Below are 14480 nucleotides of genomic sequence, written 5' to 3'. Positions count from 1 at the left end.
TGTTTTTCTTTACACACTTAATTTTGAGATTAAAGTTTATAATTTAAATTAGTTAAAAGTTGATTGTCCTAAAAAAATTTTTGGGTGGCTAACGTTTTTAAAAACACATTACAGAATAAATACGTTGCAATAAACTTAACAAAAATAACTGTCATTCGAAAAACCATAACTTTCTATTTCCTATTTACTCTACTATAAAAAGGACTTTATCTTTACTTTGAAAATACTTTGCCATTGAAAGGTCCTAAACATTATACAGTACTTAAATTGCAGCAATAAGTATAGTAGTTTTATGAGAGCGCTGAAAATTTATGGATTATTTTTAAAACTATTTCATTGGGTAATTGTTGCCCTGTTAAAAGTTGAGTCACTGCATTAACATTTACTGGACATTATCATTTTCTATCCTATCCCTAGATATTTTATGGTTATGTATAGTTGCAGAATAATTTATCTAATTTAGTGAAAAGATTCATCACTTGATCAAACCTAGAACTAGGAGAAGGGCTTAAAAGACAAGTTGTTTGATAAGTGTTTTCAAACAGACTGCTGCTAATTGGCACCATCTTTTATTCGCAGTAAATAAAATACATTTAAAAAGTCTGCGATAAAGCAACAATACCCATATCCACTAGGCCTGTGTGTGGTTACCCCAAAGGCAACAGAAAATTTCGGAAACCAATAATAATACCCTATGTATTTACAAGTTTTTTAGATGCGGTTTTATAACGAGAATTTCAATACCAGATTACATTTCCGACCCTTTAGTTCAGGGATGGGCAACCTTTTTCTATGTAAGGGTCGCATACAATTGAAAAAATGCCAGTAAATCACAATTATTTACGCTAATTTATATGTGAATATGTATACTTAATTTAGCTTCTGGAACTGATGTAAACGTAATATATCGGAAATATTTAAATATTCGTCACTGCTAGTTTTAAATTAGTTTCGGTGTGTGCGTGTTACTAGGTTTCTTGCTTTAATTTTTATTAAATTTATCGCGGAAAAACTTCACATAAGTTGTAGAAAATAATGTTTGAATTTTTGCTACATAAGCTGGGATATTGATTATATAAATTCATAATTTATGCGACGCGGGCCGCAAAAAGTAATGGGGCCGTCGGTTGCCTATCCCTGCTTTAGTTGATTGCTTAGTTTGTGTAACACCAAAGTCGGTTAGTTGGTATTTATTGGTACAAAGCCTGCCTTATCTGGTGTTTAAAAAACTTAACTGGGTCGTTTGAATCATTCTTGTGTATTGTCAGCAGTAATGAATAGCAATAGGAAAAGCAAAACTTTGTTGCCTTCCAAATTACAATTTCAAAACCATACGTGAGCCCGATAAGTGTTCATCTATTCCCACCTGAAAAGCGATTCGGTTGAAACTTAATATTCCTTTAATTTTGTGAGAGACAGATTTAGGCATTTCGAGGCCCTAGCTGAACTTTGTGTGATGTCACAATCCTTCACAATTTTAGAAGTCAGTCATAAAAAGAAAATAAACATGCTAAATACTACAAAAATAGAATATATTGTTGGTTTGCAAAAAATATTTTATTAGAAAATTTGACTTCAATTTTCTTTTTTTGTAGAAATTTTTGAGCCCTCTGAACTCGGGCCCTAAGCCACAGCTTAAACGTAGCTTGTAAATCTGGCCCTGGTGGGACATGTCAAAGCTGATGTCTAAAGCCTGGACTCCACATTACCGGAATTTGCGACATAATCGTAAAACAAAGCCAAACTGACGAAACTCAGTTTTGGAACGTTTAGTTGGACAGAAACAAGACTGAAAGCAGAGTTAAAAATTATTTAACTTTTCCGTTTTCGTTCCGCGCTTCTGTCGTGCTGCAACCAATAAAAACGCAATTATTTGTGACGCGTAGTCACGTGTAGTTTGTTGTAATGGCGGAAAGTGTAGCGAAAAGGACGAAGAAACAGATTTGGAATTATTCATCGAAGTTAGAAAATACAGATGTCTGTACGACAAAAAATGTAAATACTTCAAAGATTATTAACATTTTCGTTGTTGATAAATGCAGAGAAAGCATGGCGAAATCCGTAGTGTTGTCCATGTTTGACTCTACGACAATTAGAAGTGATCAACAGATGGTGCATTTCCACGTAACGTTCATTCTGATGCTAGTAGCGTCAAGGTAAAATGAAAACGCTGTATGTTTCAGTTCAGTTTGTTTTCAGGTAATGTGGAGTCCAGGCTTAACACCGCAAATATGTATAGAACGATCTCGCTCATTTGTTTTGATACCACACAAAATGACGTGTTCCAATATCAATAATTGCTTTATAAAATTTGGTAAACTACAAGCAACATATATCATCCTGTCGGACAGTAATACGTGATTAATTTTGACTAGTTACAAGTGGCGCCTTCTATAATTCGTGAAAAACGCGAATAGGCCAACATGCGCCATAAAAACTGCATAATTATACATTCTATAAAATACTAAGAACAAAACAAGTATACAAAACTAAATAAAAAAAACAGGTATTTAACAGTAAATAAATCTCTATACACTAGTGACTTCCAGCAGCACATTAAGATTTGGCCTCTAGAGGTGAGTAGTTCCGGATGGGAACTACTCACCTCTATATCCACCTCGTTCTTCGTTTTGTACTTTTTGTGAGGTTTGCCGAACGACCATCGTGAAAAGTGCCCTTTCAACGGAAACGTTTATTTTTTGTGCAAATTGTGACGTCAGATCGTTCAACGGAAAACTCACTGTTGAGTCAACCGTTGAATATAGAAACGTAAGGTATGTAGAAAAAATTAAAATAAGTGGACCAATTTTGGCACTTTTACTTACAATCTGATTTTTGCATCTGACAATTAATACATTTAGGAAAATCAGTGAAATAAAAAATTCGGCGGCTTTGGATATCAGCACTTTTTGTGTAAGTACCTGCAATGAAGTTTCTAAGAAAAGCGATTACGAGCTTGCTGCAACTATCGTGCTTATGTATTGTTAAAAAAATACATTGGTTTTCTTTATTTTTTGTATGTTCAGTATTGAAGAAAATGGTTATGCGGCCAGCGCTCGTCATTTTCTCAGTTATCTGGCCCGCTATGAAAAAAGTTTGGTAACCCCTGCATTAAACAATAGGCAGAAACGTTATTTGATGTGAATAAAATAACGTATAGCCACAACGTACGTAACTCACAACTTAAGATTTGAAACCACATAATGCATGTATGGTGACTGGGTACGCAAGCTTTCGATACAATCTGGCCGTGTTAAATGCTTAGAATGACGTCATGCGCGCGCACTTTGCTGCGGCAAACCTCCACACGAGCACGCATCGAGCTGACTTAAAGCGGCAACCCGCTAGCTGTCAATGTAAAAGCTAACACGAATGATAAAAGAGTTTACACGTTAGAATTAATTATTATTGGCATTATTTGTTCTCATATAAAAAGTATATTGAGCCAAAACTTTCTCTTAATTAAGCATGCGGCGTATGCTAAGAATTCGTCCCTGGATAGAATCCTTCAACATTGCCAACGAAGCTGGCCGAATCGATTCACCTTTGACTTTAAGTAGCTCCATAAACAAAATTGACTTATTTCTCTTCAATTTCGAAGATTTTTTAATATCGTGAACAGCATGAAAAATAAGATAGATAAATTAATACGGTTATATGCAATATAGGGATATAATTCACATAACCATATTAAATCAAGATAATAGCGAGGTTGAGGCCGAAGTTTTAAACGCGAAAACGTGTACGTCGGACGTTCAGCACCGCTTTCCTGTAAGACTAGAAGTTTGACAACGGCGTTTGGAATGCCGAGCATGATTTCACTGACTGGCCTCAACCTCGCTAATTTTCATGAGATTTCTGCTGTGAGAAATGTCAACAGTGACGGACAGATGAATGCCTTCTACGCAATCATTTGAATTGATTCGCTACAGCTAAAATTTTGAAAGTAAAATTTACAAATGAGTTTTCTTTTTTCCGAATTTTATTTACAAACTTTAAAAATTAAGCAAAACTCTATTGTACAAGTTTTTCTGGTGGATAAGGCAAATGTGAAATACAATGAAACCTGATAAAGCAATTGAAATAGTTAACCGCTAGGCCACCCGGCCGTCAATGTCCACGTGCTATCTACTACTTCCTAGCCGAGACGACCCTCTCGTGCCATAATTTTAAGTAATTTAGATTGGTTAATAATAATTACTCATTAGTTGTTATTTTAAAACAGTTTTATTACTGTTTTTGTTTTCTCAAAATTTAAACACAAAATAATTTTAAATTCCGGCAGAGGGCGTAGTTACGGTAACACGCGAAAATGTCTGCGTTGGTGTTTACTAGTTTTAGGAAAACAATACTTTCGTTTAATGGAAGCAATGTTCGTTTTTATACGAAAAAGATGAGGCCGATCCGCATCAAAACAATCAAGAGTAAACGTGACGAAATTTGCATCAATTCTGTCGAACCTTCTCCGGAAGAATTGAAATACGGAAGAGGAGGACAAATGGTGATGAAAAGTGGAATGGGCAGGATTCTTCGAAGGCTAGGAATGTCTGAGAAGCAGTTCGTGGATCAAGACCCACTCCACGATCCTGATGACGAATATCAGGAAATTATAAATCAAGCTGATAGTTATTACGATATGCACATTCAGTAAGTTTCCAGAAGAATTAAATTACGTATTAGTTACACAGTAATTGAAAGGGAAAAAAAGATACAGGATGTGTAGGTTAATGTTACCCTAGGTATCGAGATGGCGGCTCGTCTCCGACCCAGCAATCAGAAGAAAGAAAACAGTGGGGACGCACGTTCTAACCTAACCTAACCTATTCTAATAAATTACCATAATTATTAGAATAGGTTAGGTTAGGTTAGAATGTGCGTCCCCACTGTTCCCTGTCTTCTGATTGCTGAGATCAGAGATGAGCCGCCATCTTCGATACCTAGGGTAACATTAACCGATGTGTATAAAGTCCTTTCACACGTTTAAATATTATTTAACAGTTATATTAATAGACTGCAGGTTGTATCAGTGCCCTGTTTACCTGCCTCTGTGTATGCCCATGGTTTTGGAACTACATGTGGTAGAATTAATCTGGTAAAAACATTTATAAGCCCCTTATGTGTCTAGGTTTTTCTCTTTATTTCAAAAACTTTTTATTATTATCAGCGCCGGATTAAGCCTCTAGCGGGCCCTAGACAAAATTTAAATTGGGGCCCCATTTAAATAAGTTGCATCTAAACAAATCTTATATAATGTGACATTAGCGTAGCTAGCATGGGTGATACCCAGTACGGATATCGTGGTGTCACCCATAACTTTTTAACTCTTATAATATCGTCGCACTCGAGCAACTTGAACGCTATATCGAATATGCGATGTCGCGACGTATAAGTGTAGATTTATAAAATAAATCATAACCATCCATACATCAGTACTACCACGAGATGCGGTCCTAGGAATATTTCTAGATGGCACGAGAGATCTCACGGCGTACATTACTTCTGACGCACGGGTGGCTGTTGACCTTTTTTTTTTTTTTTTTTTTTTTCTGCAGGTAATGGCTAGTCGGGCGGAGCTTAGTAGGAATTCTTTTCTTAAGTACGGCATTTTTCTGTCCTATCGAATTTCGATTCAAGTTTCTAAATCGGAACAGAGATATCTTCTGCACTGAAGCCGGGCCCCTCCGGATTACGGGCCCTAGACATTTGCCTACTTTGCCTATTCGATAATCCGGCCCTGATTATTATTGTAACTTCAAACAAAATGTTTTCTTTTCGGAATTGTTATCGACAGACTGTTTGGATGGAAGTGACCGATTCGGCTTGGCCAATCGAGGAATTTGGTTTATTTTCTTTTCTAGAGAAGCTGTGGGTCACTAACAATTCTGAAAAGAAAACAGTCATTTTTAAAAAACTTGATAATATTCATTATTATTATCGATTTATGAAAATTTCATTATTTAGATTAGCATTGTTGCTATTCCACAAAACTTGTCATTTTTGTTAACTCGTCACCTCGGTCTGCATTAATCAAGTTTGTGGACTTTTCCAAATAAGGAAGTAGTACAATTATAAGTTATACAATTTGTTACAAATTTGGAAAGAACTAAATACATTATATATATATAACGAATTCTTTTGAGTTGGAGCTTTTTTTTTTTTTTTTTTTTTTTAAACTTTGGAGATAATTTAGTGTATTATTTACTATATAGAAGGGGAATATGATGGAAACTACATGAAATAATTAATTAGAAATAATTATGTATATTATTTCTGTCAAAACAATTTCTGTTTAAAGCACTTGTATATTTTTATAGAAGCTTTTAATATTATCTTAAATTCTACAGCTGCTGAATTCTTATTTTGCAACAATGAATTTGTAAAGTTATAAACTATTAAAAATCTCGTCTAATTTTTATAAAATTAGAAAATGACATTTAAAATTTCACAAAAAATACACATACTTTTACGCAGTGCCATCTTTAGAACGCAAGAGGCCCTGGGCCAGGACCAAGATGGGGCCCCCTTAAGGAAACAGAAACAATAGTATATTACAGACCTAGGGATGCATTATTTGTTTCCTCTCGTAGAGTACATATGATTTTTCACTTCCCTTGGCCAGGAAGTGGAATTTTTCTGCGCAGCAGGAAGAGAGTACCGTTTTTGGTCGAGGTGTGGTGAATAAGAAGTATCAAAAATTTTTCAAGTTTTCTTACTCTAAGAATAACAAAAATTAAGCTAATATATTAATCATTGAGTTTTTAATTTTAATTGAACTTCAATTAACCTATTTCGGTTAACCTATTTTTTATTTCTAACTTTATTACTTTCAGATTAGGGTGCCCCCTACAACCTGGGGCCCTGGGCCAGGGTCCCATATGCTCTGCCCTAAAGACGTCACTGAATGACATCATAAAACCATGGTATCAATTAAACTAATCTAACTCAATGGGTGAATGGCTAAGACAGTAAAGGCAACTCTCTGCTGCTCTGAGGATCAGATTAGATTCTAGTCTGTTCAGAAATTTTTGTGAGTGACTTGACTTGTATGTGTTGGCCATATGGTTGCTTTTTGGTTTTCCTAACTAATTACGATGATGACAATGCATGTGGGAGTCCAGGGCAGCAGCAGCCCTCAGCTTAATGCGCTGAAAGCAAAAGTTGCAATGCCATCCAGAAAAGCTCTTTTCGTAAGCATCTTTATGAGATAGTTGAGAAACACTAGATAATATACACCACTAAAGTGTTTATGCTGTTAGACTGGTTTGAAGTAACTGCAGAAAGCTTTGCAGTCAGTTAAAAATGGGACAGAGTTAGCCCACTGAAGAATTTCATCCAATGATGTCATTTCTTCAAGAATCTGCAAGAAACTTGCAGTCAGCTTGGTTGGTGAACACAGATTAGGTAACATAATATATACATTAGAATTATTAGCTGTTGATATTAGCCACATTTTATCACTAAATAAAATGAAAGAACACTGCAACTGAAGAGCTGTTTTTACCAAATTAGGATGGGTGAATTGTACTCAGACCTCATTCCTTATCGCCTTCATTAAGGATGGCCAAATCTATTCCTAAAAAAGCCCTCTCAGGATGGAGAAGAGTCAAGTGGAAAAACAAAACAAAGCAACTAACTGAATTATGAATTTTGCAAAAAAAGAATCTAAATATCAGAAACTTCATCTAAAATCTTTGTCGTCCCTTACGAGATATTACTGAATGAAAATTACATGATTAACTTATTTGCAATGCAATATTTTAAAATATTAAATAGCATACTCTGTTACAAATTATATAACTTTTTTTTACGTTGAGCAATTGTGAAAATGAGTTTTATAATAATTAAACCTTGACTGAATCATAAATAATTGCCATAATTAAATTTAATTTCATTAAACATTTTATAGTGTATGTCCTCACATAAATTGTCAAAGATGAAATATTAAATATTTTATTTTTACTGCTTATTTTAGAGAAAAGAAGGAAAGAAAAAGGATCATTAAGTATAAGAGATATATCCGAAAGCATTTTCGTGAACCACAAGAGACGAATCTACTTACCGTTGCCGCTAAAGAACAAATAAGGTATTTAAATGAACTCGATCCAGTTAAATGGAATCCTGAAGTTTTGAGTCAAAGTTTTCCCATCAGTTTAGAGGGTGTTAAGGTATTCTTTTGTTTAAGTATAGCAAACTTTTAAAGAATTTTAAGTTGTGTAAATACTTTTTAATGTTACTATCTTATTTTAGAAATTTCTAAGAAGTAACTATTTGCCAAAATCAGAAAAGGAGAGACAAAGGCATGACAATTCTGTTTACAAAAATATCAAGCTACTTAAAGAGGGCAGTGAGAAAATATCTGCTAAAACGCAAAAGCTATGGCGAGAAGGAAAACTGACGATTGAATATTCTCGGGGTAATGAAACTCTTCCCATGTCTGACCCAGAAACCGAAATTCAAAAAGAAATAACTGTTAGAGATTACGACAAACCGGGAGAATTTCTATCCATTGTCAAACCTTATTTAGATTTACAAAATAAACAGAAGGAAAAAGATAAATCCGAACAGACTGAAATTATCGAATCGAACTCTAAATTATCAAATAATTTTTCAACAAAAGAAAATTTCTGCAAAGTTGTAATTCCTACAAAGAACTCATCAGCTAATTTTTCCAATGATTTTTATTTTCGTTTGCATTCTAAATTCACAGAGTCAATAGAAATTAGGCACGAACAATCTACTATTAAAGAAAATACTAAATCGGAGAAAGAACATAATTTTAGAAATGGAGATCGTAAGGAAAATGACGATATAATATTAATTAACTCTAGAAATGTTCCAAAGTATAATGACGATAATATCGAATACGTCGTAGACAGTCATAGAAGTCAAAGTTCAGACAAAAAACAGCCATATTTATATGATAGCAAAAGTGGATATCAACATCCATTAGGAGAGGCATCAGACTATCCAGATAAAATAGAGATACCAAAAGATAGTTGCAAACAAGGAGAATTGTATAGAGTAGGAAATTGTTACTATGATGACAAAGGTGAGTTTTTGTATAGGATATTCACTTGAAAGTGTAATTCTGTAAAGTCATAATAAAACTATTTATATTTTAATAATGTTTTATTTATTTTAATTTCATTACATACCTCTAAATAATGATTCGATTTTCAAAAGAAGTTACAAAAAATACATATAAATTAGTATTATCATTTACTACCGATGTGTATTAAAATTTCAGACTATATTCTGGGGTGATTTCTGGGTAAACTTTACCTTTTTCAAAAGATACATATTGTACTGTACATAAAATAGATTCATATTTTGCTTTGCATTGAATTCATGAATTCTTATTAAAATCATAGATTGGTGAGTAGAAAGAGAGTTTACATTTTATCTACCTTTAATCGCAGCATTAATTTTCTTCTTAACTAATGTTTTCGGGTTTATAACCCCCCTCAAGCTTCTCTAATTTGAATTAGAGAAACCTGAGGATAGACTTAAGAGAAGGATGGATTATTCTCATATTAGTTTTAATAACTTAAGCGTAAAAGGGCATTATTTAAAACTTTAGAAATATTAAAATGGAGTATAAAATCTCTTATTTTATTTCTAAAAATATAAAATATATAAAGGATGGCTTTTCCAGATAGTGGCTTGCCTGAAAAGTGATTGTTAACGATTTTTTTTTTTTCAATTGTTTTAATTCTACTGTATGATGTGTTTACGACTTTTAAAATTTTGATCATCCAAAGTTTTGAATATACCGACTTTTTAATTAAAAAGAAAAACATTGTATTAGAAATTTGTATCTGAAAGTTTAAAGGAAAAAGTAGAAAATTCGATAATATTTTTTACGAAATTTAAGTTAATACGCTGCTAGGAAATACGCAACGACTGTCATTGTGATTACAGGAGAGTGATGCAACGATGATGTCGTCTAAATTTTCGCTATTCTCATCTAAAACACACTAATCAGTTACCATATATAAATTGATGTAGTTTATATCTGCTTGTTTAACATATTAATGGCGGATATTAATAATAAAGTACACCATTCGGTGTCAATGCCATAAAGTTTTAACCAAGCTGCCCAGATGGAATTTGGTTTGTGACTGCGATTGAACATTGACAATGAAAATTTTTCATTCTCGTAAATCAGAAAGCTCTAGTGTATTGCACAATATTCGAATACCAATCAAACTTGATTTTTTTTCTCCCAAACAAATAAACTAAGATCATTAAAAACAATCAGGATATCCCTGAGAACCTTTAATTGAAAGGAACAGGATGAAGCTCCTCGAATCAATATTTTTTCACATCCTGTGCTTCAGCAAACATATTTTGTCTTGGCTATTGGCTTCAATCCACTATACTTTGCATTACATCTCTGCTGAATAAGTGAGTACTCTTTTTTTATTGTGAATCGAATGTAGAATCTTTTGAAACTACTTTTAAAGATATTCATGTTCTTGAAACTGGTTTTCAGATATGGCCATCAGAGGTTTTTGTTTCATTCTTATTATCGTTCTTGTACTGTCTGCTGTAGGTGAGTTCTTGCTTTAATTCTAAGTTATTTTACCATCGATTTTCTTAGTTTTTAATAGCTTAACTGATGAAACTTTCGCAGCTATCGAAATGGCAGACAGCTCGGTTAGATGCGTACACGATAGATGCTACCGAATATGTATCCGACAAAGCAAAAGATCCGGAAAATGCGTGAATTCGAGATGCCATTGTTACTCTTGATGGGGAAGATGAAGAAAACAAAACTGCATATAATCTATATTACATCTATAGTTGCTTGTAGTGATTTATATATATTATATAATATATATATATAAGTTGTTTTTTTTTTTGTATTGAGAATGTTACTATGTGTATAAATAAGCTTTATTAATGTAATAGCATTCCAGTTTATTCTATAATGCGCACAAAATTAAAGTCATTCCACATATAGAATTTTACGAGGATGATTTTGAATTTTGAAATCCGAAATATTTTTAGACTAAAATCTTTATAATGATGTACAATGTATAATGTAGATTCATATTTAATAAAAAAGAAATGTATAATATATTTTGAGAGACATCTTTTTGTCTTTTTCTGTTGTGATTTTTCTAAAACAAAAAATAAATTTTAAAAAATATGTACTTATTCTGAAGTAAATTTTGATGGATGTTAGATAATGTTTTATGTTTCATTTATAGAAAAAAAAAAAAAAAAAAAACGAGAGTTGTTACATGATGAACGGCAAATTACTCCACTGTCAACAGATTAGACACGATTTGATTTTGCTTATTAGAATAAATAATGATTAATTAATATAGCAAAGTGGATTTAAGAATATCTTAATGGCGATTCTTTATATACAACACGTTATGCAAATAGGCAACAAGAAACTGATAATATCAGATGACAAGTAATTTAATTGTAATTATCTTTATTTAAATAATCAAACAGAATGTGTCTTACTATATCAATAGATAATTAATTACCTTTTATCGGACATTTGTGTGAGACTAACAAGATGAGTCAACGGTATAATGTTTCTTATTATAAATTAAAATTCAGATCTATTGCTTAAACATAATCTACATATCTAAAAGTTATTATTATTATTATTATTACTGATTTACTTGCTTTATCTACATACATGAAAATTTACTCAGAAGTATGACAAAGCTAGATCATAATTTATAGAGTACAGGACCTTTCCGGAATATACAAACTCCTTGTAGTCCTATTTAGATTTTGATTTGTGTCGTCCATACAAATTGTAAATTACGTTATTTAATAATTGTTTAATTAAGTAACTGTAACTAGTCATCTGCAATCTGTAAAGATTATTATTAGTATTCAGGCAATATCTTACTACAGAAAAAAATAATTATAATTGCAGTGTTTCAACGATGAGCACAGTGTTGATTAGTAAACTTAGCAATTTTTTGTCACGTCAAGGCCGAAAAACTTTAGATCATCGATAATTTTACTATTATTAACCTTTTTTTTTTAAATCACGAAATGTTGCGAGTACGTTAATTGCCAGGTAGATAAACTTTAGAGTGTAAGTAATCTGAATTCGGTTAGTGTATTCACTAGCATCGTGTAAAAAGGCCTTGACACGATAATTCCATGGCCCTAAGGTAACTATTGATATTGTCATAGGTGTTTTTAAAATAACGAAAAGCAAAAAGTGAGATGCATATTCAGTTTCTTTAATGATACGTTCTCTCTCTCGCTCTTTTTTTTAATATTACTTCGATACAAAAAACAGATTGACCTACTTACAATGTGCTAATGAAAGAAGTAAAACTACTTCAGAAAAAGGTCAGTTTTTCACTCCTACCATTGTATTTTTTTAAATAACTTACTCATTTATATACCTAAGCCAGTTACGAGTTTTTAGTGAATAAATATTTATTTATTTATTTTTTGTGAAGCTTGCAAAATTTTACTTTAAGTCAGTGATGAGCAACCTCAAGTAGGCTTCTGGTGGATCGTATGCTTTTTTTCTTACAGATCTACAGACTACAATATACTTGGCAGTAAAATAATATATGGTAACTAGTAATATACAGTTTATTCTCGTATTTTTAGTTGTCAGGTTTAAGTTGAACGTTCTTCGTCACGAATATCGGTTAATTAGGATTGAGTAATGGCTACGAAGCCCGGGGCCGCATATTAGGACTTGATGCGCCCGCGGGTTGCTCATTACTGCTTTAATTAATAGATTAATTTATAAAAAAAATAAATAGTTTAGTTTTGATTTATTTAGACATCGTGTTTATTCTAATAGTAATAATAATAGCGCTTTTTAATAAACATTTATACACTTTAATAGATTGATGTCTATTGGAGGAAGATAAGTGTAAACTGAAAAATTGTACATTCTATTCTGTCACTCTTACCTTATGTTAAAGTGTTGTGTTATTGTTTAAGTAACAATAAAGTAAAAAAGTTGCCGATTTATTCAATTAATAGTCGCTCTCTAAAGTTATAGCGGAAAAAAGTTACAGACAGCTCTGTTTATTAGAATAGATACGGTATATGAATCTTACTTGACATCCGTTCCTGTTGATTATTGTCACTATGCACTATCGTGTTTATTCGTGCAGTAAAAATCTTTTATCACTGTAAAAACTATTTAAAAAATTTCTTTTGTTAATATTGTTTTCTAAATTTTAAATTTTTGTATAAATCTGCATATATAGTGATTCGGGGGAAGATGCCTAACATTTTGCTTATGAAGGAAATTATAGCAATAATTTGGGTTTTGGAGGCCTCTAACGAAAATATCATATTCTTGAGCATGTTTTTCAAATAAAACTTTGGTGTATATCAAAAATAATTATGTATTGTGTTTGCAATGACGACTTTTTACTGTCTGGCATTTTAGGCATCTCAGCCCGAGTATCCGGGTGAGATGCCAAATGCCATTGGGGTAAGATAACAAATATAATTGCATAAAATTAATTTTCGAATATCTTAACCAAATTTAATTTATTGCATATGTAGCACAAAGTACTTCATAGTAAGTATAACAGCGCAGTATAAGTATCGTTAAGTTTCCGCCCCCGTTCTAACGCGCTCTATAGCTAGCTGAAAGCTCTTTTCAGTCCAAAAACCTTTTTGAAAAGTCTTTATATAATTTCTATGCGTATCCTGCAATAAAACGAGAAAACAAAAATTTATTAAAATAAGGTATGTTATCCCAAGAAAAATGTGGCATCTTTCCCATTTGTCGGGGTAAGATGCCTAGTGGAGTCACGTGTTCTAGCGTGTCCGATCGCCTGAACCTTAGCACCTTAACTACATCACACATTAATTGTTTTTTGCAATTTTTAGTAAATTCTATTTTAGTTTTAAAATGACTCTAGGAACAAAAGTTTAACAAAAGCTTCGTTCTTATCTTGCTTTTATTCTTCTCAAGTGTAGAAAATGTGGTAACGGTAGCCAACTACAGCTTTCCGCACTCAATATTGGCCAACGATCCACCGTACAAACACACGACACTATCTGACAATTAGGCATCTTCCCCCGCTTACCATTTTACCCCGAATCTATAATATATACATATATTATAGTTATAGAATTTAAGGTTTTATATAAGTTATATACTTGTATAATGGTCACAATGAATGTAGGCCCTATTCCATAATGGTGAATAGAAAAATACCGTTTGAAAAAGCTGCAGCAAATATGTATTATTTCAGAAAAAAGTTGCCCAAAATCTACATTTTTATTCTCCAAATGGTTAAAATATACGTTGATTTTACTTGTCTTGTGTACCGTAAATTATATATGAAACTGTTTTCCAATTAATATGAGAAATGACTTTATTTTAGTAACGCATATTTGAAATTTTGCCATATTAAATAAGTTTCATTTCATTGGAAACCTGTCGAAAGAAATATCACGTATGTAAAACATCCTCGTATAAACTAGTCTTTGAATAAAATATAATACAGTTA

The 14480-nt window shown here is 32.4% G+C and overlaps 1 protein-coding gene and 1 long non-coding RNA gene across 2 annotated transcripts; both read left to right on the top strand.

Moving 5' to 3' along the window:
• Positions 1-4307: 4307 nt before the first annotated feature.
• On the top strand, positions 4308-9125 carry LOC136970940 (uncharacterized). The gene is made up of 3 exons (XM_067265429.1): positions 4308-4647; positions 7973-8165; positions 8248-9125. The coding sequence occupies exons 1-3, from the start codon at positions 4313-4315 to the stop codon at positions 9076-9078; spliced, it is 1359 nt and encodes a 452-aa protein (XP_067121530.1). The 5' UTR covers positions 4308-4312; the 3' UTR covers positions 9079-9125.
• Positions 9126-10249: 1124 nt separating this feature from the next.
• LOC136970939 (uncharacterized) lies at positions 10250-11085 on the top strand. The gene is made up of 3 exons (XR_010880069.1): positions 10250-10407; positions 10496-10555; positions 10637-11085. It is a non-coding gene; the product is annotated as an uncharacterized lncRNA (long non-coding RNA).
• Positions 11086-14480: the final 3395 nt, after the last annotated feature.

The sequence above is a fragment of the Centruroides vittatus genome, unplaced genomic scaffold (assembly GCF_030686945.1).
Source record: "Centruroides vittatus isolate TY-2023 unplaced genomic scaffold, ASM3068694v2 contig_2210, whole genome shotgun sequence".
NCBI classification, from domain to species: domain Eukaryota; kingdom Metazoa; phylum Arthropoda; class Arachnida; order Scorpiones; family Buthidae; genus Centruroides; species Centruroides vittatus.
The sequence above is the reverse complement of the archived record's forward strand: the minus strand, read 5'-3'. Positions and strand labels throughout refer to the sequence as shown.

Bases quoted from the DNA above. Each gene is read 5' to 3' on its own strand.
- LOC136970940 (XM_067265429.1), top strand. From the start codon at position 4,313: ATGTCTGCGTTGGTGTTTACTAGTTTTAGGAAAACAATACTTTCGTTT. The intron at 4,648-7,972 runs GTAAGTTTCCAG...TGCTTATTTTAG, and splicing joins TATTACGATATGCACATTCA to AGAAAAGAAGGAAAGAAAAA. The intron at 8,166-8,247 runs GTATTCTTTTGT...ATCTTATTTTAG, and splicing joins TCAGTTTAGAGGGTGTTAAG to AAATTTCTAAGAAGTAACTA.